This window comes from Alosa sapidissima, chromosome 23, assembly GCF_018492685.1.
Source record: "Alosa sapidissima isolate fAloSap1 chromosome 23, fAloSap1.pri, whole genome shotgun sequence".
Taxonomy (NCBI): domain Eukaryota; kingdom Metazoa; phylum Chordata; class Actinopteri; order Clupeiformes; family Clupeidae; genus Alosa; species Alosa sapidissima.
The window spans coordinates 23,316,033-23,340,075 of NC_055979.1; the positions used below are offsets into that span (position 1 = coordinate 23,316,033).

The 24,043-nt window shown below is 41.2% G+C and overlaps 2 protein-coding genes and 1 long non-coding RNA gene across 5 annotated transcripts; 2 read left to right on the top strand and 1 right to left on the bottom strand.

Annotated features, from left to right (window-relative positions):
* Nucleotides 1–4,909: 4,909 nt before the first annotated feature.
* LOC121698266 lies at nucleotides 4,910–19,299 on the bottom strand. Of its 3 annotated transcripts, XR_006026729.1 has the most exons (8): nucleotides 19,119–19,299; nucleotides 7,962–8,073; nucleotides 7,777–7,864; nucleotides 7,440–7,659; nucleotides 7,097–7,279; nucleotides 6,779–6,953; nucleotides 5,898–5,993; nucleotides 4,910–5,421 (listed from the first exon to the last, which is right to left on the bottom strand). It is a non-coding gene; the product is annotated as an uncharacterized LOC121698266 (long non-coding RNA). The 3 variants fall into 3 exon arrangements; XR_006026731.1 differs by lacking the exon at nucleotides 7,777–7,864; XR_006026730.1 differs by lacking the exons at nucleotides 4,910–5,421; nucleotides 5,898–5,993 and adding an exon at nucleotides 6,015–6,700.
* chchd10 (coiled-coil-helix-coiled-coil-helix domain containing 10) lies at nucleotides 19,289–22,204 on the top strand. Its single transcript, XM_042080209.1, has 4 exons — nucleotides 19,289–19,491; nucleotides 20,280–20,505; nucleotides 21,060–21,198; nucleotides 22,006–22,204. Exons 1-4 carry the CDS (start codon nucleotides 19,451–19,453, stop codon nucleotides 22,023–22,025), a joined length of 426 nt encoding a protein of 141 aa, XP_041936143.1. The 5' UTR covers nucleotides 19,289–19,450; the 3' UTR covers nucleotides 22,026–22,204.
* Nucleotides 22,205–22,771: 567 nt separating this feature from the next.
* On the top strand, nucleotides 22,772–23,988 carry ddt (D-dopachrome tautomerase). The gene is made up of 3 exons (XM_042080210.1): nucleotides 22,772–22,986; nucleotides 23,269–23,444; nucleotides 23,626–23,988. Exons 1-3 carry the CDS (start codon nucleotides 22,879–22,881, stop codon nucleotides 23,696–23,698), a joined length of 357 nt encoding a protein of 118 aa, XP_041936144.1. The 5' UTR covers nucleotides 22,772–22,878; the 3' UTR covers nucleotides 23,699–23,988.
* Nucleotides 23,989–24,043: the final 55 nt, after the last annotated feature.

The window sequence follows — 24,043 nt, forward strand, 5'->3', positions numbered from 1 at the left end:
TATCTGTCATTAAAAACACTAGCATAAAACCCCATTGGTGCTTGACCAGGGGATTCCCAGTGAGATGATTGGGCGTTTCTTTCTGGACTACTGGACAAAAGAAATTCTGACATATAGAGGGTGACTGTGACTGGAAGACAGAATGGCTATACATACACTTCTTGTATCCTGCTAATAATTAGTAATAATTTAAAAACAAATTTGCTCATTTCAACTCCACATCCCCCTGCAGGCTCATAATCTTTGATTTGATGGGATCCGTTTCCTCCATTTCCCCACCCCTCTCATGCCACTCTTCTGCCCTAAGCTCCTCTCTTCCCTCACACAGAGAGGGATGCTCCAGTGGACTCAAGTCATGCTGTTTAGTGCGACATTGAACACAGTTTATTATCAGGTGTTGATTTGTGTTTGATCAGGACAGGCATCAGGTCACGCTCCCCTTCCTCTCTAAACTCTTCCCAGAAACTGGCTGGCCAGAGCTACATGGTCTTGGAAAATTTCCAACCACAATAAAGTCATACGAGTGGCCTTTTTCCCAAAGGACCCACTTAAGATCAATTATGGGCAAAGTGGCGACGGGAAAACAGAGGTAGGCTGTCCAGCTTTTCTAAGGCACGTTTTTAAAGAACGATCAGCAACACCCCCCCCCCAGCAGTCAGCGGTAAGAACCACAATTGAGTTGAGTCATCTCAAATTACTGAGTGCCTCATAAAAGTGTTGAAGAGAAACAAGGAAGAAGGGGAGGGGGGGGGGAGCAAGAAGGAAAACAAAAAACAACAAGTTCCTTTTCTCTCCTGGGGGTTCAGATGCCCCAGATGTTGTGAACGTGTGCTAGAAATTTTGGATCACTAAGGCTCTGTTTAGACGACAGCGAAAACCCTGTCACATCCCCCCGCAAACTGAGTTTTTACTCTGTGCTTGATCGGTTTTTTGGGAAAACTTTGTTTGTGTCTAAAGAGGTACAAACGGAGATTTATGTGACGATGCGGAGATTTTTAGTCAGTTTAAAAGAGAAAGAGGAAGTGATTCGTTGCTGTTGTTGATATTTTCGGGATTCTGATTAGCTAACATGGGCTTGAGCTTCTCGTTACACTGCCACATACAGGTTTGGCATGCTCTTGAAGGCATATTCCCGGGTTAGTGTAAAGGAAAACTTTTCTGAAAATGACAGGTGTGCACAATGTTATTTTTGAAAACGGAGAGGGTGAAATGTCCGTTTATGAAAATAGCCGGCCACGTGTAAACGTATAAGTGATTGTTAACAAGTCTGTATATATTAGAAGTGAGTACTAATCTACATTAATTACATAGAAGTGATTAACATTACATTTTCATATATTAAGTGTGTGCTTACTGTATCTTTATATTCTATGCATCAACGTTGCTTTGTCTGTCATTTGCTCTCTCCATGTCACAGCTTTCTAATAAAGGTCATGCGACCCCTTCTGCCACGAGTTAGGGGTATTCAGCCTGTGGCAGTAATATTAGGAATATCCTGTGGAGGACCATATTATGACAAGGAAATGCTGAAGGATGCATATGTACTGTATTGACCTATTATCTTACTTCATTGGGGGTACATGACTTAGTGTGAGGATCCCATGCTATGTCCAAGAAGTATCCATGTATTGTTGTCTGCATGTACAGTATGAGGAGTTTTGGAAAAGACCATTGTATGAAGGGCTCATGTGATTTTTATTACAATGTAACTAACTTGTATAAGATGGGGCTTTGCCCTAGAGAACTTTGGGTATTGTTACTTGAACTTGCTGTTGCTGGTAACTTGCCCCCGGCGTTGTGAATACACCTGCAGTGTTTCCTCACACCTGAATGTGCCTGGAGTTTTTGACCACAAAAGGAGTGAAAGATTTCAGGCCGGCTAGTTTCCTCAGAGTGGGCTAAGACTGACAGAGATGGCTAAAAGTCAGCTTACTGATGAAGGAGCATCAAGGCAGTCTGAAAATGCCTCTCTTTGCATTTGTATTAAGGTGTTTTAAACTAGCCACCAAAGGGACTTGAATAATATGTGTAGGTCCTCATGTGATGTCCCTGCATACCCATTCCCTGATAACAGAAAGTCTCTCAAAAGACTAATATAGCAATCAAATGACACCAGGAAATAACTATTCTGCTTCAGATGTCATGACCTTGATCTGCTCTTCATAATCCCAGGGTTCTCATGGCGCAGCTCTCCCAGCTGATTGGAGCACATGCCCAGTTTACCGCTACTGTTGTGAAAAGTGTGGATTACTGCTGAGGACATTTATGTGACTGTTGTGAAAAGTGTACTGCATTTATATGTTGTGCCGGTGTTAAGCTTTGCTATCTATTGTTTCCACAAGGATTCGTTTAGTAATACCAGGAATCAGTCCAGAGGAACCAAATGTCATGCAGTCTTTATTAATTAAAGTTAATTTGTAAGCACTTTGCTACCCATATCTCTCTCTGTATTATCACACACACACACACACACACACACACTATGGGGTCAGAAGGGGAGCCTGCTCAGAAGTTGCTTTTTCCATCAACAGCAGAGAGATATAATTGCTACCACTAACCCCACCACAAAACAGCGTTAAGAAAGGACGTGACCTGGTTCAGGTTACACAGGCGCCAGAGGAAGGATGGGGGGGGGGGGGGGGGTGTGCTGGCCCACTGCTCTGTGAGGGGGGGGGGGGGGTGTTGTGCTGGCCTGATGCTCTGAGAGGGAAGGTGCATTTGTTGACTAACAGACCCTTTGTTATGCTTTTTTTTTCCATCCATCCGCCAAGTCCATCCGCCACCATACTCATGTTGACAACAGCACTGTAACTTGTTTTTATACAGTATATCACATTATTTAATGCACAGACTATAATTCATAGATACATTGTAAAAAAAATATATAGCATGACACATGTGTTGCACACATTTTGTAATCAATCAATGTGTCCCACACTTTTCCCATGTTTCACTCATTATCATCCATTCTGGTCTGGTCTGGTCTATTCAGTGCAGAATGGCTATTGATTAAAGTGGGGGGTAACGTGGAACGCAGTTCCGCCACCTCAGATAAATTAATAATAAATATATTCTTTCATACCAAAGATAGCGCGATGATATTGTTAAAATAAATGGTGAGTTAATTTTTCGCGTGTACAGAGGTGACCAAGAAGCTAGCACACCATTTGCTACACCACGATACTCAATATGTTGTCCAACGGTGAGTCATTTTTCCCCGTTGCACCGACACTGGATTTTAGGGTTCCCCAACCCTGCCAAATCCCACTTTAACCACTGATTACAAGCCCTCATTAAGTGAGGTGATGTAGTCATATTAGGGGATAGAGCATGTGCTAGCAGAAATGTGTATAATGAATGTGCTCTAATGTTATGGTGCCCCTACTTCCTGGAATAATTCATGTAATATAAAAATGAACTATCTTTCCTATAATCGATTCAGACCTGTAATCACAAACCTTCCTATATCAAATAGATAGATAGATAGATAGATAGATAGATAGATTTTATTACGACACAACGATGTTGGTGGTAATTGTTTACAGAAAGTAGGCTAGCTCAAGTCAAGAAGGGAGAAAAAGAAAGAAAAAATAAACAATAAAATAACGCTAATTAAAGAAAATAAGTTTTGTGTTCAGGAGTCTGAAGTGTCTGTAGTGTCTTCCAGAGGTAAGAAGCTGGGAGGCCTACATGCTTCTAGTTTGGATGAGAGGGGTCTTGGTGTGGTAGCTCGGTAGCCTAGAGTCAGGTATTTGACGGGGAGAGCGCACGCATGAGCCTGGCCTACCTGTTTTAAGTAAATGTTATTGGGGGCCAAGCTGCGTAGTATACATTGTGTTTGTACGTTTTCTTCCCTATTATTTGGTAAAAAGTTCTGAAATTCGGCACACTTATTAGGGTCCCTAACAGTCCGATGATTCATAGCACCATTCATAGCATAGTTTCATGTCAGCACTTCAAGCACTCTAGCGCCACCAACAGGCCAAAGTTGGACGTATGTTCACGCATGTAAGTATTGACCCGTGTGCCTGATTTTCAAAAATGAGGTACCTTTGGAATCCTTGGACCTTATATCTCAGGTAATCTTTGTTTGCTAGACATGAAACTCACTCCGACAGCTTACGGCCATATGTCTGATGTAACAGCATTGAGTTGCCGTGGCAACTCCAGCCATGCTGCTTGGCCCCCTCATTGCTGCTTGAAGCTATATTTTTAATATTGTTATTATTTTATTATTAATATTTTATGTATTTTTTATTTCCCCCTTCCTCCTCTACAATGTTATGTAGGTTATCTTATTTATTTATTTTATTTTGTTTTATTTATAGGCCTAGGCCTATACTTTTTACCACAATTATTATACTATATCTTTTGTTATTTTATTGCTACTGTAATTTTGGCTTCACTGAAAATTAGGACTACCCTCAATGAACATCCGTGAAAAAACATATTTATGACCAGACATTTGTCAGTGAATCTATATGGCGCAACCTATCTACCTGTCATGTCTTGAGGTTAAAACGAGACCCTCGATATGATCAAACATAAAAATTTCTCTAATATGATTTACATGCAACTACTGAAAACATTGACGTTGTTAACCCTCGACAAAACTCAGACTAAAGAAATTGACAAGCTAAACATGTATGAATAAAATAAGTAGCAAATGCAATTAATTTCTGAGAAACTTACTTGAAGTAACTTTAGTTTAATTGGGCCGTATATCATTCAATTTAAAGCCACTCTTGTAATACTATATGATGTCTAGGCCTACCTTTATTTTCTTCAAATTACATATACATTTCTAAAATACATATCTAATATCAGCTGATAAACTGTAAAATTTTGCTTGGCCATACATTTGGAAATCCATTACTTCCAATGTCAAACAAATCAATGCCAGAGAAAACAACAGTGGACATGTTTATTAGTGTGTAAAGTATTTTACAATGTGTGTTGCATCCTGTAAAGATATGCATTATTTGGTGATGTGTGGTGGTCTGTTATAATGCAGGTCAGGTGACGGTTTAATTCATTCTCACCTGAAGACAAAAAGCCTTACTGAGCCCACAATAAAGCTGACAATAAATTCTCATAGGCAAGTGTGAGAACAGACCCAGCTACACTGTAAAAATGATAAGAACGCAATCTTACACTAAGGCATTGGCCATTCTAACCACCGTTGGATTTATTTTTTCTTGTGATGTAATTCCTGACGCTATCTGGAGGAATGCAAGTGTCTTTTTCATATTTTGAGCGTATTTCACTCCGAAAATGAAGTATGTCCCCAGTAACGCTGCAATACCCATTCGTGATGTCATCAGGGTGTGCTATAGAAACGCCGTCCATTGTTAGGGTTATGCTACAATCTCCAAAAGGGTTGCCATCCACCACCAGGAGAGGAGTTGGAGCCCTGGGCACCTGAAAATACACCAACAGAAATTCATTACAAATCCATGTGCTGTGCATGACATCTAGAAAAATAGGACATGCTTCAATATATCCCATCTAGAAGGAGTATGTTTTAAGAAAATGTATCATTTTGGGTGTTTTGGTATTTGTTAAAATGCAACTAATATACCAATATACCAATATACAATAGAGTACTGTATGGAAGGAAATAAGCACACTGGTAAAGCTGGTCGAACACTCAAAATGACATTTTCTTGATTGAATATTACATGCATTGATACATGTCCCAACTTCCTAAATAAGTTGGATATCACATAGTTTTGTGATATATTTCTATTGTACCGAAAATACATTTGCGTTATTTGAAATGAGCATGTGTACATGGCGCTGAAACATCTATTTTTGTTTTAGGCAAAACCAAATGTAGCATTTTCTGACATCTGTACCACATTTTTCCCCAAGTAGCATTCAAGTGGTACCCCTACCTTATCGATCACATACAGCTTGTCAGGGTTCTCGTTGAACAGGTGCGGGAGTGTGAGGGGCCGAGGCAACCACCCCACGTTTAGGGAGGTGCGCCACTGGATTAGGTGGTGTTGAGGGAAGGCAGGAGACAGCAGTTTCATACAAAAATATAATTTATTTTGTCCATAAGCAAACAGGCAGATCCAGGAGCACAATAGGGGTTCAAAACATTAAATACAGGGTTCTTCAGTCGACAAACAAACACGTAACATGCCATTAAACTAGGCACCCGGAACCTACTCTTTTAGGCTCCCTGTCCAAATAAGGCAACCTTGTAACTTTGGACCTCACACTCAAACCTTGCCTCACAACAAGCAAGGTTAACTTAATTAACTTAGTAAAACAAACAAACAAACTCTATGACTTCCCTGATTTCTGGACCTCATGCTCTTCCGCATGTCTCCCTGGTTCTCCTGTGTTTCCAGTCTATTGTACAGTATCTCTCTCCTGTGTGAAATAAGCCTGCCTTTAAATAGGCTTGGCAATTACCCCAATCAGTATGTAGGGCTAAACCATTGTAGAGGGGTGAATGTCTATACCATTATGCCCACACAGTTAAAATCTCCCAGTATAAAGACACATACATACACCTACATACACAAGACATAAACAGCAATAAAACAAACTGAGTGCAGGTGAGTGTGTTTGGCTGCAGTCCATGCAGGTGTGGCACAAGGCAGTTTTTCAAACGTTTGTTGTAGGGGAAAAGGAGAGGACTCCTTTTTCACAGAGAGCATGAGTGCTGCAGCACAAATTTTGAGTCCTAAAGTTAAAGACACCTTAGATTAGCTTTGTACTAACAAAGACAGATACATCTTAATGAAAGATTCAGTGGAATTACCTCTGTGAGTCTCCTCACAAGCTTCCCCTAGTGCCATCTCGTATTGGGAAAGAATGTTAGTTCCGAGCTTCTTTTTTGATTCGTGCTCAAGAATCTTCCCTGCTGTCCTCTGCAGGCCGTGCAGCAGCATCTTGTCCAGGTCAACTTTATATCTCTCTTCAATTTCTGAGAAAATCTGAAAAAGAATTAAAAAAATAAAATAAAACAATCATTTCATAGATACCACAGACAAGTTCTTCTGAAAGAAGATAACACTATGAAAAAAAATAACCCAAAGCTTAACTTAATGAGCACACAATTTTAACTTACAATACTGACCTGATTTAATGCAGGGAATTCCAGTAATGACTCCCTGGTAGAGTGACTCTGGATAAACTCCATTCTTTCGTGTGCTGTCCTTTTCATTTTATCCTTTAAGATGGTAATGTTTGGATGGACTTTCTTACACTCCTCCTTCATTTTTGCTATATGCTTCCCAACACTATATGGATCTTCATTTTCCTGTGAATATTTTCCAAATTTTATTTTACATGAATGAATTCCTAAAGCTAAACGCACTTAGGTCACACTTTACTTAAATGTATCTATTAAATATATGGATAACATACACATGCACGCACACAACACACAACTGTTGTTGATTACAGGTTATTGTTATTACCTTGTCATGTTGAAAAACTGCATTTGGTACAACGTTGTCTTCAATCACATCCTGGAAAGTAGGCATCTGGTCTGCCACTTGGCTTGTAAGAGCCTGACTTGCCTGTATTGTTTTAAACTTTTTTCCCCCCATGTTTTGCTCTGTAGTATTCAATGTCGGGATTGGTCAGTGGGATTCGCTCTTTTTTAAACTTGTTTTTAAGCATTCCCAACCAACTGTCCTGTGTAAAAAGAATACAAGGTAAATAGACCAATGATGCCTACTGATATGGTGGAGGGGTAACTGCCCACAGTTAGTATCTTATATGCCTGTGAGTATACTAAACTACCGTACTTACATAACCTTGTCCTGTTCGATCGCGTCCAAAAGGGTACTTTGTCACAAGAGCACCACAAATGCCATTATATAGTTTACTACTTGGGTACCTTTGAAAATTACATTTAACAGAGTGTCATGCACGCAAATAGGCACGATTGCAAATGAAGCACAGTGAACAGGAGAAATGAATCAGGTTAAACTTACCATGTATACAAACAAATTGAGTCAAAGAGGACTTGAGTGACCTCCATTTTGATCTGTATGCTGGAGTATGGAAGTCTGGACTCTCCTCTGAGAGTTTTTTCCTCAGGAGAGGCTCAAAAGCATGAAGTTGAAAACTATTTAAACTATTATTTAAGTTCAATTCAAAATGTGGTCTTTCCTGTGGAGGGCTGAAACATAATTCATGGTTAGTTTAACGGGCCTATGAATCTCATAATCAAATGTCCAATCTTTTTTATGTGAAATAACTTCTCATTCATGGGCAAGACCTACTGACCTTACAGTGACTATGTGATTTTCCTTTTAATTTATCAAGTAACTTAGTAAATTGAACTTGAGTTTTAATGAGGGGGAGTAATTTGTCTATCATCCTCTCACTCAAGGAGAGGAGAGTCTCGCCATCAATTAGATTCTCTGCAATAGACAGAAAATCAAAGCATGAAAAATATTCATTCATGCACATTCATAATATGATCATACCACTAATAATTTTAACAACCATATATAGTGTCGAACAGCAATAGTCATTCTTCCATCTGAATTGCAATATGCATCTACACCATGGAAAGCTAGTTCTTCGCCAGGCAACATTACTTCCCAGTCAGGCTCTTCCTCCACAACATAGCAGTGTAGGTGGCAATTGAAACATGAAGGCCGTAAGATTTTTCCACACACCAAATGCCCTTGACTCCAAAAATGTGGTGGATTTTCATAAACACTGGAATGTCCTCAGCATGCGCAATTCCGATAACAACACAGCTGCCAATCTTGTATGCTACTGTATCCACAGTGATGGACCTGGTTTTAATGACATGCTCAAAAGTAACATTCTCTCCCAGTCTGAACCGCAAAACTCTAGCGAGGGATCTTGGAAGTGCACTCAGGGGTACATCTTGGGTATCGGAAGTTAGCATTAATTTTTTCCCCAAACAGGTATCTGCTTGTTCCCAGCACTGTCGCATCTGATGTCTCTTGGCAAGTGTTTTGGCAATATTCTTAAAATTACAGCTTGTGCATGCTATTGTCTTGAAATATTGATGTTTGGCTTCAAAACGTAGGCAAGACACATAGATCAGCGGGCCATAAGCCATCAGAAGTCTGGGGTAATGCAATAAGTAATTCATTTTTGGAGTATGTTTCCCAGGAAATACCTCTTCAATGAGGGAAAGAAAAGTAGTGATCATCTCCTCCAAGTAAGGTAACCAGCTTTTTTTAACAATGGGGGCCATGATGATGTCATCGATCCCTCTTAGACACAGGTACACATCCCATGCAGGGGGTCGTTTCTAGAAAGCATCGTTTGCTAACTTGCGTCGCAACCTTGGTAGTTCGCTCCATCGTTCTTGGATTTGGTGTTTCTAGAAAGGGTAGTTCGAACTGTCAATCGCAAACAAGGATGTTTGGTCGTTTGAACTACTGCCCCTAGGCAGTCGCACTTGTGTCGTTCCTTGGTAGTTCCTGTTGGTGTCCGGAGCGCCTAACCAAAAATCACAACCACCTAACCAAAATTTGCGAAGTGGATGTTTATCTCGTGACTCAATGATTGATCTATCCTGTAGCTTAATTTTGATTAAGACACTGCTCCCCTACTTGGCTCATTCTTGCTATTTAGCCTATGTTAATTAAAGTATTGCCTTGCTTTTAGTATTATAATCCTCACAGTCCCTAACAACAGCAGTGTTAAATGGTGTAGTGGCTAAAGCAGATGACTTATTATCCCAACGTTGTAGGTTCGATTTTCTTTTGATGTGAGATTGTCCTCTTGCTTCTCGCTGCAGGTGAACTAGTGTGACACGTAGATTCAATTGTTTTTGACTGATGTATTGTACCTATGGTCTCTCGATGTAGAGTAACTATATACATAAATATGTATGGTCAAAACCTATTGTTGTGTCTCGTAGGCCTACTCTTACTCAGAGATGAAAAGAAGAGATAGGATGCGAACTCCGGCCGAGCGCGCAGTGCACCAACGCTGCCGTTAAGCCACGAGACAGTTAATAACCTATGGGATACCCAGGTATTTGTCCAGGCTATATATTTTTTCCAACACATAGATATTTAACACAAATAATGACTCATATTGGTCTGCTTAAGTTAACTGTTTTATATGCTTGCAATAGGTTTAGGTTTTGGCTGATGCCAATGACAATACCAGCATTAATCACTCGGTTTAGATTAGAAACATGTCGACATAGGCCGTGACAGAACATTTCTAGGGGGTGGGGTATTACACGTTGCCACTGTTTCCACCAATGATATGTATTGCTGCATCATCAACAACATTGTTGGACCTATGGTGTTCGAACGTCGGAGGTAGCGAATTGCGACACAGGTACGATGCTTTCTGGAAACAGGTGTAACAGTGTTGTTGTATACGGCTCCCACACACAGCTGCGTTCCGTCAACGCATTCCAGTGGGTGTTCCCGACGGTAGCTATGCAAATGACTTGAAGTAAAACCGTAATGTGATTGGTTGGTGCCGTCCGTAGATTGGCTTGATTGGCCGGTGCCGTCTGTCGGTGCAGCAACAGCTGAACCAACGCAAGCAGTGGGAGAAACGCGACGCGACGGACCCACAATTCAGTTCGCAAAGGATCACGTGAGCCCATTTAAAGTGAATGGGATGCGTCTCCAGCAACGCGATGCACGCAGCTGTGTGTGGGAGCCGTAAAGGAAATGCTGAATTTCATAATTTAGCTGTGCCAATTTGATTTGTTTGTCTCTCACAAGCGGTCCTAATACTAGGGTCAAAATAGCGAGGATGATACCCTCAAGAAGATCGTGCATGATGTCTGGTGGAAACAAATAAACAATTGGAGAATAGTTTTTCTGCCACAATGCAGACACCACAAACACTAAACTTTTGTCCTAACAGCAGTATTTCCCATATATTGACTTATTTGTGGCGGCCCACCACAATATCAACAATGACCACCACACAATGATTTTCCAGGTTGTACTAAATTGTGCTTAAATCAGGTTCATCATAACCATGCTACACTAATTTGTTAAAAACTGTTGAATTTAAGTTAATTCTGCAAACCTACCCCCACAAATAGAATTCAGTTCTGTGGGAAACACTGAACAGGCAGGAGTACATAACTTGTCGTAATGATCGAATCACTCCCACTCAGATGTTTCACCCAGATCCCTAAAATAACCCAAGAATCATGGATCTTTAGTGACCATTCATTTGAGTCAGTTTAGACTTATCACTAAAGACATCAAGACCTATGACTCAAGAGATCAAATCTACCCTGTTTTTTATGATCAAAAAAAGTCTGACTGAGGTTAGGTTATTTTAATTTTCAGTAATGTTTTTGTGGGACAGGTCTACAGAGAGCGACAGAGAGGTTCCCCTAGGAATCTTTAAATTCAGTGGAGTTCCTCAAGGAACTGCCTCCTATACTGAGAAATGTCCTTGGTTCCTCCAAGAACCTCTAAGAGCATTGAGGAACAATTGAGTTCTTACAGGAACCACTGGGTTCTTGGAGTAGCATAAAGGTACTGTATACAGTGGTAATCATACAGTTCTTAGCCTTAATCACCTCCTGATTAATAGGTGAAACACCTAGACAATTAGGTGTTAATTAATATTACTACGCTAGGTCGAAGTACTCCCAAGTGCTATTGCGCCACACATTGTAGTTCTCCTGTTTATTCGCTTGGAAAATCGCCACGTTTCATGTTGTGTGACCTTACACATTTTTATCAACTACTCATGCAACTGTATTTAAGAAGGGAAAACGTGGATGTTTTTGATTACTGCTATTTTCCTCCCTCTATGGCTACGTCTGAGCCTGCTAGCATAGCAACATGCTAATACATTCACGCCGTGCACCAGAGCGTTTGAGTGCACATACAGACACGGGAGAGGTATGACTCAACTCGTGAAAGTTAAAGGGACACCAGGCAAGCCTGATGCTTTTTCTCTACGAAACTCCCCCTCGCTCGGTCTGAAGCTCTTTTCCTTTTCTTTGTGTCTTCCGTCAAGGGTTTTCGCTGCTTCTTTGCCGGCTCTGACATTATACACACGTTTGCAACAATCTCTAGCGTTTCGTTGCCTGCCTCTGTGCTGTAAACTGATCCGGCTTCGGTCGGCGGGTAGGATACACCGAACTTGCAAGTGGGATATTCTTCTTACAGGCAGTAGGGGCGGGCGGGAGAGCCTTCATTCGCCCCGTAATGAGTCATTTAACCATATACCGACTTACGAAGATGATTAATTAACACGAAAACATTGCCTGGTGTCCCATTAAGGTAAGAACATATATTACTACTGACATTGGGTGGCGTGTTTCTTTAAAGCGATGGTTCGGAGTAATTTCACCCTAGGGTACTTTGCACCATGACCCCGAGCCAAACACCCTCCCAGAACCTTTTTTCCCTTGGTCGAACCCTGGTCGAGTAGCGCTGTCAGAAACTAATGATGTTCTGCAGTCGTGATGGAACCAACTTTTATCTCGTAAATTACCCCACTAATAATGCCCTGAATGGTACGAAACTTCTGCAGTAGTACAACTATGACCTTTAGTCTAATAACGAGGCATTAGAAAGTTTGTAAGTGCACCAGGAGTTTATTATGACCGCCGCTAGCGAAGCGGTCATATAGGGATTGTCAAAGTTTTTTTTTTTTTTCCCCCCCGTCATCTACTTCCTGAATTTTTGGTCAACGATACCCGGGACACCGAACCACCGGGGCACATGAAATTTGGTGGGTATGTAGCCCCACTAGACTTTTACGGAAAAATTTCGTTTTGTCCCCGGGGGCCACTCCCCCCCCCCCCCCCCCCGTGCTGGGCCCCCCGAACCGCAAAAAAAACAGTTTTTCCTAAATAACTACCTGAACCGTGGCACTGAGGATGAAGAATCTTTTATGGTATGTTGGTCTCAAGGGCCCACATCAATCTGGCCCATAATCACTCATTTGTGATTTGCACCCCCCCCGGTAAAAAATGAAAATGCAATATTATTCTGCTTTAATCGCCCCTATCTTCAGTTAAGATGTTCAGAACTGCACCAAATTTTATGTGTATGATTGACCTGGCATTCTCTGGGGGTATGCCAGGTTTCGTAGAATTTCATCCATTTTGTTGGAAGTTAAAAGTGGGTTGGAAAAACAATGGACGCTTCATACAAGGAGTGTAGTTTACCGCAGAGAACGGATATATAAGGATAGGATGATGTTCACATGAAATGTAATTTCCATTTCTTCTTGAAGCCGAAATAAATCTGAGGATGTTTATCGGACATGCTTGGTTTTTACTGCAGGTACGTTAATCTTATAATATCAATAAGGTCCTAGGTAATATTACCGTTAGCGTTGGTTGAGTGATGGAGGCCAATTTGATTGATTGCATTTGTAGAAAACTATAAATGCGGTTATACCAAGCAAATTGATAGCAGCACTGTAATTGTATCTTTCGACTGTCATTTGTTGCACGTGCTACAAAAATCATTCTGTGCAATGGAAGATTTACCAACGTTACACCGGTCTGATACAGTTTTGCCTATACATGCGTGAGACTGAGACGCCGGTTTATTTTGTTTTAAGTGCGTGTTTTAAGTAAAAAGCATGTGTCTGTTTATTTTTGTTTTAAGTAAAAAGCACGTGTGTGAAGTATCCAATGACACCTTCATTTCATTATGGCTGCTTTAGCAACACACCTTAAGCTACTGTGTAGTGGGTCCCATTTAGAAGTGGCTACTTCATTCACGCTTTCCTTGACTCATGGAGCTGCGTGAATTTTATTACAACTTTTTGCCACGATATGGCAGTTTAAGTCCGCTTGATACTGTAAGGCTTAAGCCATTGGTTTCCAAAGGAGATTTTATTTGTGTCGCCAGCATAGCCTATTGACAATTTATGTTGTAAATAGGCCTACCTTATAAGCCTACCTGTAGCTTAGGGAAGCTAACAGCTTTCTATTAGGATCTAGTTTGTTAGTTACAGTTTTGTCATAACTCCCTGATGCATTTTTGCATTTAGAATAGCCAGAGTGTGGATATCTCAATCGGAAAATTAAACAATATCGGGTGCCTATGGACTAGGCTGGGTGAACCCAGGCTGATCTGCCCGCTATTTATTTTTTGATTTCTTAAAAGATTGAGCTTGGTCTGGTGAAAGCCAGACTAGCCATGGACCTCAGTTACACAGTGCAAGGGAACATAAATCACCCTATATTTGCACGAACAATAACGGACAACAGCTCTTCAACTTCAGTCTAGCGACGCATTTCATCAAGGCCCATTTGGACATGTCAGTTATTTGCACCACTGGTTAGATGTAAAACAGCATTTCGTTTCAGACTACTGTTACTTAATTTGTGCATTAACAATAACGTTTCAGACTACTGTTACTTAATTTGTGCATTGACAATAAAGTATTACATGAACTAAAGATGACTAAAATCTTATGTAGAAGAAGAAACATTCACAAAAAATCCATCCATCCAAAAATGACCTTTGTTTTTGATAGCTGTTGAAAACGGCATGGAACTGACAGAGATGTTTTTGTTTATAAATAAATAAATAAATAAATAACATTATGCTGATACCTTTTGCTTTTCCCAAATACAACATCCAGTTGCAATGGATGAACTGTGATGAACTGCCCTACTTGTGATTGTTTAGAGATTTTAAAGGTTTTATAACAATGCTACATCTTCTTTGGCTATTCTACAATCTATTCACCTTTTCAGCACCAGTAGGCTACTTTCTGTGCAGCCGCACACACACACTCAGGCATGCCAAACAAGCATACACAAAAGTTTCAAGAGTGGGGGATGGAGTAAAATATGGAGACAAATTGAAGTGTGATTTATTTTCGCGGAACGGGTGTACAGGACTGAGCGGCGGTCATATTTTGTACCGCTATGCGGTACATCTAGTTTAAATAAGACTTGCTGTAAGTAAGACTTCCCGTAAAAGTCCTTGCAGGAAGCGATTACATCAACGTTTTTTGGTATATACAGTTTTTAATATTTTTTTCCCAAAGTGTTTACAACTTAGTGTTAACTAATAATTGTTGCAAACTGGATAACGAACAAAATATTAGTGCATTCCTGGATCTACATCCTTATGCATGCTTCCTGCCAGGACTTTTACGGGCTTTTCCCAAATCACGGAAGAAACGTCGACGCAGCGGTATAGTAGCAGATAATCAGACAAGTCTTATTTAAATAAACTCCTGGTGCACTTACAAACTTTGTAATGCCTCGTTATTGGACTAAAGGTCATTGTTGTACTACTGCAGAAGTTTCGTACCATTCAGGGCATTATTAGTGGGGTAATTTACAAGATAAAAGTTGGTTCCATTACGACTGTAGAACATCATTCGTTTCTGACAGCGCTACTCGACCAGGGTTCGACCAAGGGAAAAAAGGTTCTGGGAGGGTGTTTGGCTCGGGGTCGTGGTGCAAAGGACCCTAGGGTGAAATGACTCCAAACCATCGCTTTTAGCATGGGCATTGTGAAAGGTTGAAGCGCAGTTTTACTCCACCAACAAGGAACAATGTCTTGCCAATCTTACCAGAAGACACTGTGTAGTTTTGAGAAGAGGGAACGCCTACACAGATGTAAATGCACACACAGACACACATGCACGCACGCACACATACACACACACACACACACACACAAAGGAGAGGTTCATTTAAGGTAATTGGAGGTTAATAATGCTGAATTCCTCCTTGTCTTCTATGTAAGGCCTTTATTGTGGTCTAAAAATACCACAAGTCATGAGAGGGAAATGCCTCTGGCAGTGTGATGCAAAACTGTGTGCATAACCCAAAGAGGCTAAGAGCAAAAACAAATGAGGTGTCTGTCCAAGATTGCACAGAACTATACGGGCCTCTCTCAGCAAACTGAATGAGATTGAGTATCTCAGCAATTTGAATGAGATTGAGTAGGTCTGTTTGTGTGTTTCTGATGAGTTGAGAAGCGTGTCAGGGAGCACAGTGGTGTGTGAGAGACAGATGGGCATGGGGGAGCCGTATATATAGAGAGTTGGACAACTCAAATCATGGGCACCATGTTTCATCCCAACGTCGGATGATTCTACATTAAATGATTACATTGTATGTTTTAATAATTCAGGTATATGTTTTCCACTGTTCACTGTACTATGCCAATGGGGATCTGCTGAATTTTGGGATGAAACATGGCGTCCATGAAACATGTGACCACCTCGGAACCAATTGCTAACTGGGTAGCTCAGAACATTCGATTCCCTAGTTGTTGCAACTCTCGGCTCTGGGCATGGGTATAGCGCCGCTGTGTTTTCTGCTGGGTATAGCGCCGCTGTGCTTTCTGCTGGGTATAGCGCCGCTGTTTGTGCTGGGTATATCGCCGCTGTGCTTTCTGCTGGGTATAGCGCCGCTGTTTGTGCTGGGTATATCGCCGCTGTGTTTTCTGCTGGGTATAGCGCCGCTGTGTTTTCTGCTGGGTATAGCGCTGCTGTGCTTTCTGCTGGGTATAGCGCCGCTGTGTTTTCTGCTGGGTATAGCGCCGCTGTTTCTGCTGGGTATAGCACCACTGTTTTTTCTGCTGGGTATAGCGCCACTGTGTTTTTTGTTGGTTATAGTGCCGCTGTGTTTTCTGCTGGTTATAACGCCGCTGTTTCTGCTGGTTGTAGCGCCGCTGTTTCTGCTGGGTATAGCACCGCTGTTTCTGCTGGTGTCAGCCCCTTTCCTTTGTTTTAGGGTGAGCTGAGGGGTGGGCTCGATCAAATTCAACCCAGACCCTCTCAGAGCCAACCCCCTCACATAAACGCCTCTTCCAACCAGACCCCAGAGACTGCTAGGAGGCACACAGGCTGGGACATGAAAGCCTGCCGAGGAGAAATGAATCACTCTCTTGGCCCTTTTCCTTCAGGACCACCCCCCTCCCAGGTCTGTCCCCATATGACATGGACCACAACAAAGGGATAGTGGGGAAACCAGGCAGATTTAAATGGGTGGTGGTGAGACAGGGGGTGCAGCTGGACCCAACGATGGAGTGAGCACATCATGACTAAAATGTATCTGTTTGTCTTGTAACTATGATTGGTCTCACATGGAGGGGATTTGTCAGAATAATGAGCAGATGCTAAAAACAACGTGGGATAAAAGGTGCCTCTCACCCCACTTAGGGTAATTCTTTTCAGTTAACCAAACAAATAATTCATTAATGAATTAATTAAGAAATCATGATGACAGTGATGATCCTTGAAATGGCAGTAAGGCCTTTTCACAAGCTGTACTATATGTATGTGTGTGTAAGTAAGTAAGTAAATACAATTTATATAGCACATTTCCATCCAAAGTGCCTCACAAAAAAACAGAGACAAAGTTTAAAAGGTGGTTCCAAAGCCAACTAGAGCTGACACCTCCAGACAAAAAACAAAAAGTACCTCAGTCTAGACAGAGACAGATACAAACATAATACAAATATCTCCATCCACAGTTCTCACAGGCTCAATGGCTGTTGAACGCAAGTCGGAAGAGATGTGTTTTTAGCAATGGTTTAAAAACAGTCACAGAAGATGCTGATTTGAGGTCATGTGGTAGATTGTTCCAAAGGGCACTAAAGGCACAGTCACCTTTCTGTGTGAGACGTGAACGTGCTTGGGATGCAGACCATTTAATCCTTTAAAGTACAACCATTTAATCCTTTAAAGGTGCCATGTGTAATGTCCGCCAAAAAATCAATTCATACTCCACATTCCATAAAAGATGGGGCAGTATACCTCCAGAAAGTGAGTTGGTCTACCCTAGAGTAACAACCGAGACACGTGTATTGCAGTTTGGCTGGCGGTTATGTTGCCCGCATACCGCCTCCCATGGCCGAAACTGGTATTATGACACCTGTCGGGCTGTGGCTAGTAATTTAGCATGCTAATTTAGGTTGATCTCTCTGCAGCACTATACCTTGTCATTTTTTTAATGACATCATCGCCCTTATTTCTTCTCATTCTTTTAATGCGTGTAGCTCATTTTTTGGATATTTTTACCTCAATTCTTACACATGGCACCTTTAAAAAGAGTCAATTGTTGCCTTCATATCGATAGGATAGTGGAGAGACAGGAAGTGAAAGGGAGAGAGATGGGGTGGGATCAGAACATGACCGCAGGCTAGAATTGAACCGGGCTCCCCATGGGCACTGAGACCCAAATGTGGTAGGCCCTACGGTGCTGCTGCTTGCGCCACAACTCCCAGACACACATTATTTTTGAGGACATTTAAATTATCTCATTGTTTTGTATGCATCACTAACCACTTCTTTACCGCAGTATAAGCCTATTTTGGTGACCACTAACAGTTTTTGACCAGGATCTGTTTCAGGAATTCTGAACAGAACGTCAGTCAAACTGCAAAGATGGTAGAAGCGTTGGACCACACGAAATTAATTTGGCATTGGCGCCATCTAGTGGCTAAAGTGATTTGTCAGCGCGAGACATGCATTGTGCCTTATCTTAGATAGATAGATAGATAGATAGATAGATACTTTATTGATCCCTAGGGGAAATTCAAGGTCACAGTAGCATACAGACAACATACACACACACACACATTCACTAACAGCAGAACAAGTAATTAAAAGTATATAATATAAAAAGCACAACTAAGCAATAAGGACTGTAGAAGATAAAGAATATACTAAATATACTAAAATACAAATTATACTAAATAAAACTTAATCTAAATCAATTCTAAAAAACAGTATCCACATAGTGGGTGATTAATCAATCAGGTGCGCTCGCTTGCAATGACTGAAGTAGGGACTGAGCCTGTGGTCCTCTGTGCATAAGGTAAGGTGCTCTTTGTGAATGAGTGTCATGGTGATGGTGAAAATGAGCAAGTCAAACAGTGCAAGAATAAAGTCTATATATCTATATATAAATAACTATATTAAGAAAGGTATAAGTGTGGTCACAGTTCGACTGTGGCATGGAGGGAGGGGTTGTGCATATGTCCTAATAAAGCACGCCTTATGTCAATTCCTCTTGATTTTTATTTTTTTTTTAACTAAATTCCAAGTATGGGCGACTAACTGCAACGCCTTAAACGTGCCCGTGCGCTGGCATAATCTTATTACGCAAAAATCTGACGTCTGGCCATGATCGAACTCTCTAGAAAGTTGGCCATAGGTCTACTCACATGCGTATTGTTTTCACACTGCCTCCTGTTCCAGTGCATTTGCACTTGCACGTCATTCACGATTGTTGTTGTTCTTACAACGCCACCTGAATCTTCAGTTTAGACAGCATACAAATAAGCTACTAACAGACACTTTAGTAGACAGGCTTTGGTAATAGCGTCCTTCCGTGTCCTTACGGCTGCGCACTGAGGAGATTGTCCACAAGGTCACTGGCACGTGTAGCGGACTGTCATTCTGTTACGCATTCACCGGCTACTTCGTCGCAGTTTTGTGAACTGACTTGACCTGGTAACATAAACGTCGGAGTTGTGATCAACGATTTATCCTGAACATGGCAAGAGGAAGCCGTAGTCGCCCGTCTGCACCTGTCAGGTTGGTTTTTGATTTAGTGTAACTAACATTAATGTTAACATTGACCCTGTTCCAAAAGACACACGTCTTTAGCAGCTAGATGTAGCTAAATATGTTGCTAAAGTTAAATATTGAATCTTGTGTATTTGATCATGTTGGTTATCTAACCTAGACCATAACGTTTTTTTATCCAAATCAGAAAGACGTGTATTAGACACAGGTCGATTAGCTTAATCGCCCTGGCTACCTACCTAGTGACTACCATCTTAATAGCTAAGTTACTTGCATCATTCGATGTAAATTTTAAATAACGTTTGGCAGTAGGACTATCAATTTCTGATGAAGACAAAGACTATACAAACGTTGATAATACTAAATGTTGACGTTAGCTAATTGTCTCCGCAACTAGAAATTGAATATGATAACGTATCAGTTAACATTTACCATAGCATGACGCAATCGACAGCATAACGTTAGTAGCCTAATTTCTATTTAGCTATTCCCTTTACTTACATTACATACCGTCAGTTACTACTGACGAATTGTCCAGTTGTTTTGTTTACATAGCACATTCTAATGAACAATTTGACTGGAAGTGCTTAAGAATATTGTATGGATTGTGAATTTGCGAGCAATGTTTGGCTGCAATTTGTCTCCCAGTTTGTCACACATCAGGGATTCTTGAAATTGAGAGTTTGAACATCCAAGGAATACAATTATTTCAACACACAATCATATGTTTAGGCCTACATGCAGAAACTAACACAAACAATGTGTAATACTTTTGCGTGTGGTCTCATCTGTTCCAGTGCCCAAGCACCATCCTACGCCCCAGCGCCTGCCCCCCCACCCCCAGCTGCCCTGGCCCCAATTCAGCCCAAGCAGCCGGGACTCATGGCCCAGATGGCCACCACTGCAGCTGGGGTGGCAGTGGGCTCTGCTGTCGGGCATGTGGTGGGTGGGGCCCTGACCGGGGCGTTCAGTGGTGGCAGCAGCAGCAGCCCCGAACCAGCCAAGCCTGCAAGTGCATTTCAGGTGAGACCATCCACTATGAAAGGAAAACTTTAGAGGGCAAATGGCAAACAATGTCAAAGCATTACAGAGTGTGAACTAGTCTGGGATTTAAATTAACTTTCCAGAACATTCTAGGTGTGTACGCCTTTCCTCAGAGGCCTAACCCATCCTGGGAACATAGGTAAACCCTAACCCTGGAGCAGATGCAAGGCAAATATCTTCCTGCCAAACACGTCAGAGGCAGGTGCTGATCTGGCAACCCAAAACAAAGTAGAATCTTCCAGATCAGCTCAGGTGACAAACAGAAGGTGCGATGCCTTGTCTCTCCAAAGAGGCGGAGGAATGGGAGGCCATTTTTAACATAGTGTGTAAAGATTTTATAGTGAACATTGTACAGTAATGCCATTGGCGTAAACTGTTGCCTGTTGGAAAGTTGATGATCTATTACTGTTGTGACACATACACAGTATGTATAGTAATTCAAGACTTGGTTACATCTGGGTTGTTACACAGTGAACTAATTGGTGACTGATATAATATTTGCTTATCGTCGGATTACTCTCATCCTCTCGTAGGAGCCTCCCCGGATGCCCGCTCAGCAGGGCCCATGCCTTTATGAGGTGAGGCAGTTCCTGGACTGTGCCACCACACAGACGGACCTCAGTCTGTGCGAGGGCTTCAACGAGGCCCTCAAACAGTGCAAGTTCTCACAGGGTAAGAGCCTCCTGTACTAGACAATAGTAACACAGATGCAGAATGATGACCTATAAAAGGATTTTTTGATTTTTCCAGAGCTCTGCGAATTATGTCATATCATAGCAATTTGTAGTGGTGGTAACTGGCACACACTCATTTTAGAGGTGAGAATACTTACTCACAGCTAAACAAGATAACAATCGATATAAGTGGTAAATTGTGACCCAGCATTTCAGTTGCTGCTTATTCAGTTCTTTTTTAGGGTAGCTATGTCAATAAAAAGTTCCTTTCACTGTTGTGTTGTGTATTATCTTTAGCACCTTAATGCGTAACAGACAGGTGGAAGTTGTACTGATTTTTTTGTTCATACTTTTAAATCCCACAAATTCACGTTTCAAGAGTTTGTCTGTAAAGCCTTGGCAACATTTGCCTCTCAGACATGAGAATCAGACACCTCTACAGGGTCAGGGCACATCCCGGTGGGAGAAACTGAAAGGTTACTCCAAAACTAAATTAAAATATGGGGAATTTCAAACCAAACCAACTGTTTCACCTTTCAGCCCCCCGCTTAAAGTTCCAACTCCTGTCTAGATGGATCTTCTCACCAATATAAAACCAGGAACCTGTGCATGTGTGGTTTTCCCTCAAAAACTGGTGGATGCAAAGAACAGTTACTGCAGCGAGTCTCTTATTTATGACACTCCCCTTCCTCCCCTTGAGTCTAAGACGGTCTGTTAGAAGATTATTTTGCTGAACAAGATTAGATAGGTCAGTGTGATTATGTTCCAAACATACCAGTGTTATTTTCATGTTTTGTACCTTCAGGTGTGAATCAACTGGTTTGATTGGTCCTGCGAGGTTGATCCAACAAGAACTCTACGGAATACACTTTCATGGATAACTCAAGTCATCTTTCAGAATCACTTTGCTCTAGACGCACATATCAATTTTGTAGTTGTAACATGTACTTTGGACTTATGATTATGTATATGAGATTGTAAAATAAAAGCTGCTGTGTACTTGTGCTGTCTGTGTTGTCCTGGCTCATTAATATCCAAAGTCAAATAGAATTTTCTTTCCCATCGTCTGTCCTGTTAACCTCTAGGCTTTCGTGGTGGTGTCTGTCTTGTGTTTATGTTTTGTGTGTCATTAGTTGTTACAAAACCTATCAAGAGTTTTTTTTAAGAGTTTATTATTTTGAGTTACACACATGTTTATCAAGAGTTTATTATTTTGAGTTACACACGTTTTGTTTTGTGTAATTAGTTGCAGAAGTGCAGGTCATATGATCAAGTTTCATTATTCAGTGTTTGAATACCTTTCTCTTAGTCTTGTTTATTGAATGTTCCTAAATTATCAGTCTCATAATTTGTGTAGCACTGTTTGTTTTGAGGAAATTATCGTTTCAACAAAACTAAGAATTTAAAGTGAGATGGTTTAAAGTTGTTTGAAATACATCCAAGTCAATCACGTATCGTTCCATTTAATATATCACAGGTTAAATCTGTAGGCCAGATGATCCACAACCCCAGCCAATCCCGACCCGTTATAAATAGGCGGTGCCCTTTTCTGACCAATAGACACATTACTGTCTTCTTTTTCCGGTTAGACCCCTTTACTGTCTATGGTCAGACCTCTTACTCAGTGCAAAAAGTCGGTCGAATCTCTTACCTAACCCGTGCAGACACAGAAACGACCATGCCTTTCATTGATTTGGAATCGAACTTGCCAGCGAGCAAATTTACGGAGGAGTTTTTGAAGAAATTATGCACTGCCACCGCCACTGCGCTTGGGAAACCGGAAGAAGTGAGTAGCCTACAGGGAGAACGAGACGGACACGCTAACTTTGGTTAATACTAGTAGCAAGTAGTTCAGAAGTATGAGAGAATGATTTCACCTTGAAACACCAATTTCTGTGGAAAGTCTTAAAATGTGCATTATTGCTGGATGAATAACACGTTTACAGATTAAATGCATTGATGTCATCTCATCTAGCCGAATCAATCTGATAATCTAATGAATACCTATATCGCTAGGGAAAAGTAAACAGTTCATGCTGCCTGAAACTGATCATGTTTTTTTTGCTAGAGAATGAACCTGGTGGTTAAAGCGGGACTACCCATGCTCATAGCCGGATCCTGTTCGCCGTGCGTGATGCTGTCCGTGTCCGCTATCGGCGTTACTGACACGGCGGAAAAGAACAAGGAGCACAGTGCAAAGATATTTCAGTTCCTTACCGGGGAACTGGGCTTGACCGAAGACCGGTAAGAGTTCTTGATGACGTCAGAGTGATAATTCGCACTGGCATGGGCCTTATAAATACAAGACAATGTAGCCTACAACACTTCTAGATTACCCCTGTCTTTCTTGCTGTCAGATCTATAGTGTTGTTCAGTGTAGCCTACACAAAATTGTGCTTTTCCTGAAGATTATGTTCTCTTACAGGATTGTCATCCGGTTTTATGCACTGGAACCAATGCAGGTGGGCAAGAAGGGGACAGTAATGAGCTTTCTGTGATGTGAAGGTTGCTTGCTGTGGGAGTCGGATTAAATGAAAATGCCATTCCTGGTTTGAGGACGAGAAACGACAATTAACACTGATATCAGTTGTTTAATGTTGGACAATGTTCTAGCCTACTTTTTCAGTAGGCCTAAGCTGATAAGGATATCCCTACTATTTAAACTGAATTGAATAGTTTCTTTAGAAGGCCTACGTGCCATAGAAGATTAAATTCTGACTTTACAAATAAATAAAACTGACTGAAATTGTATTTTTGTTTGTTAAATAAACTAATAATTTTGACATCACTGACTGACTGATAAGTAGGCTAGCAGCCTTATATGGCATAGCACTCTCAAAACA

Excerpts from the sequence above, each read along its gene's own strand:
- chchd10 (XM_042080209.1), top strand. The coding sequence starts at position 19,451 with ATGGCAAGAGGAAGCCGTAGTCGCCCGTCTGCACCTGTCAG. Across the intron at positions 19,492-20,279 it reads CGCCCGTCTGCACCTGTCAG|TGCCCAAGCACCATCCTACG; the intron begins GTTGGTTTTTGA and ends CATCTGTTCCAG. Across the intron at positions 20,506-21,059 it reads AGCCTGCAAGTGCATTTCAG|GAGCCTCCCCGGATGCCCGC; the intron begins GTGAGACCATCC and ends ATCCTCTCGTAG.
- ddt (XM_042080210.1), top strand. The coding sequence starts at position 22,879 with ATGCCTTTCATTGATTTGGAATCGAACTTGCCAGCGAGCAAATTTACG. Across the intron at positions 22,987-23,268 it reads CGCTTGGGAAACCGGAAGAA|AGAATGAACCTGGTGGTTAA; the intron begins GTGAGTAGCCTA and ends TTTTTTTGCTAG. Across the intron at positions 23,445-23,625 it reads CTGGGCTTGACCGAAGACCG|GATTGTCATCCGGTTTTATG; the intron begins GTAAGAGTTCTT and ends GTTCTCTTACAG.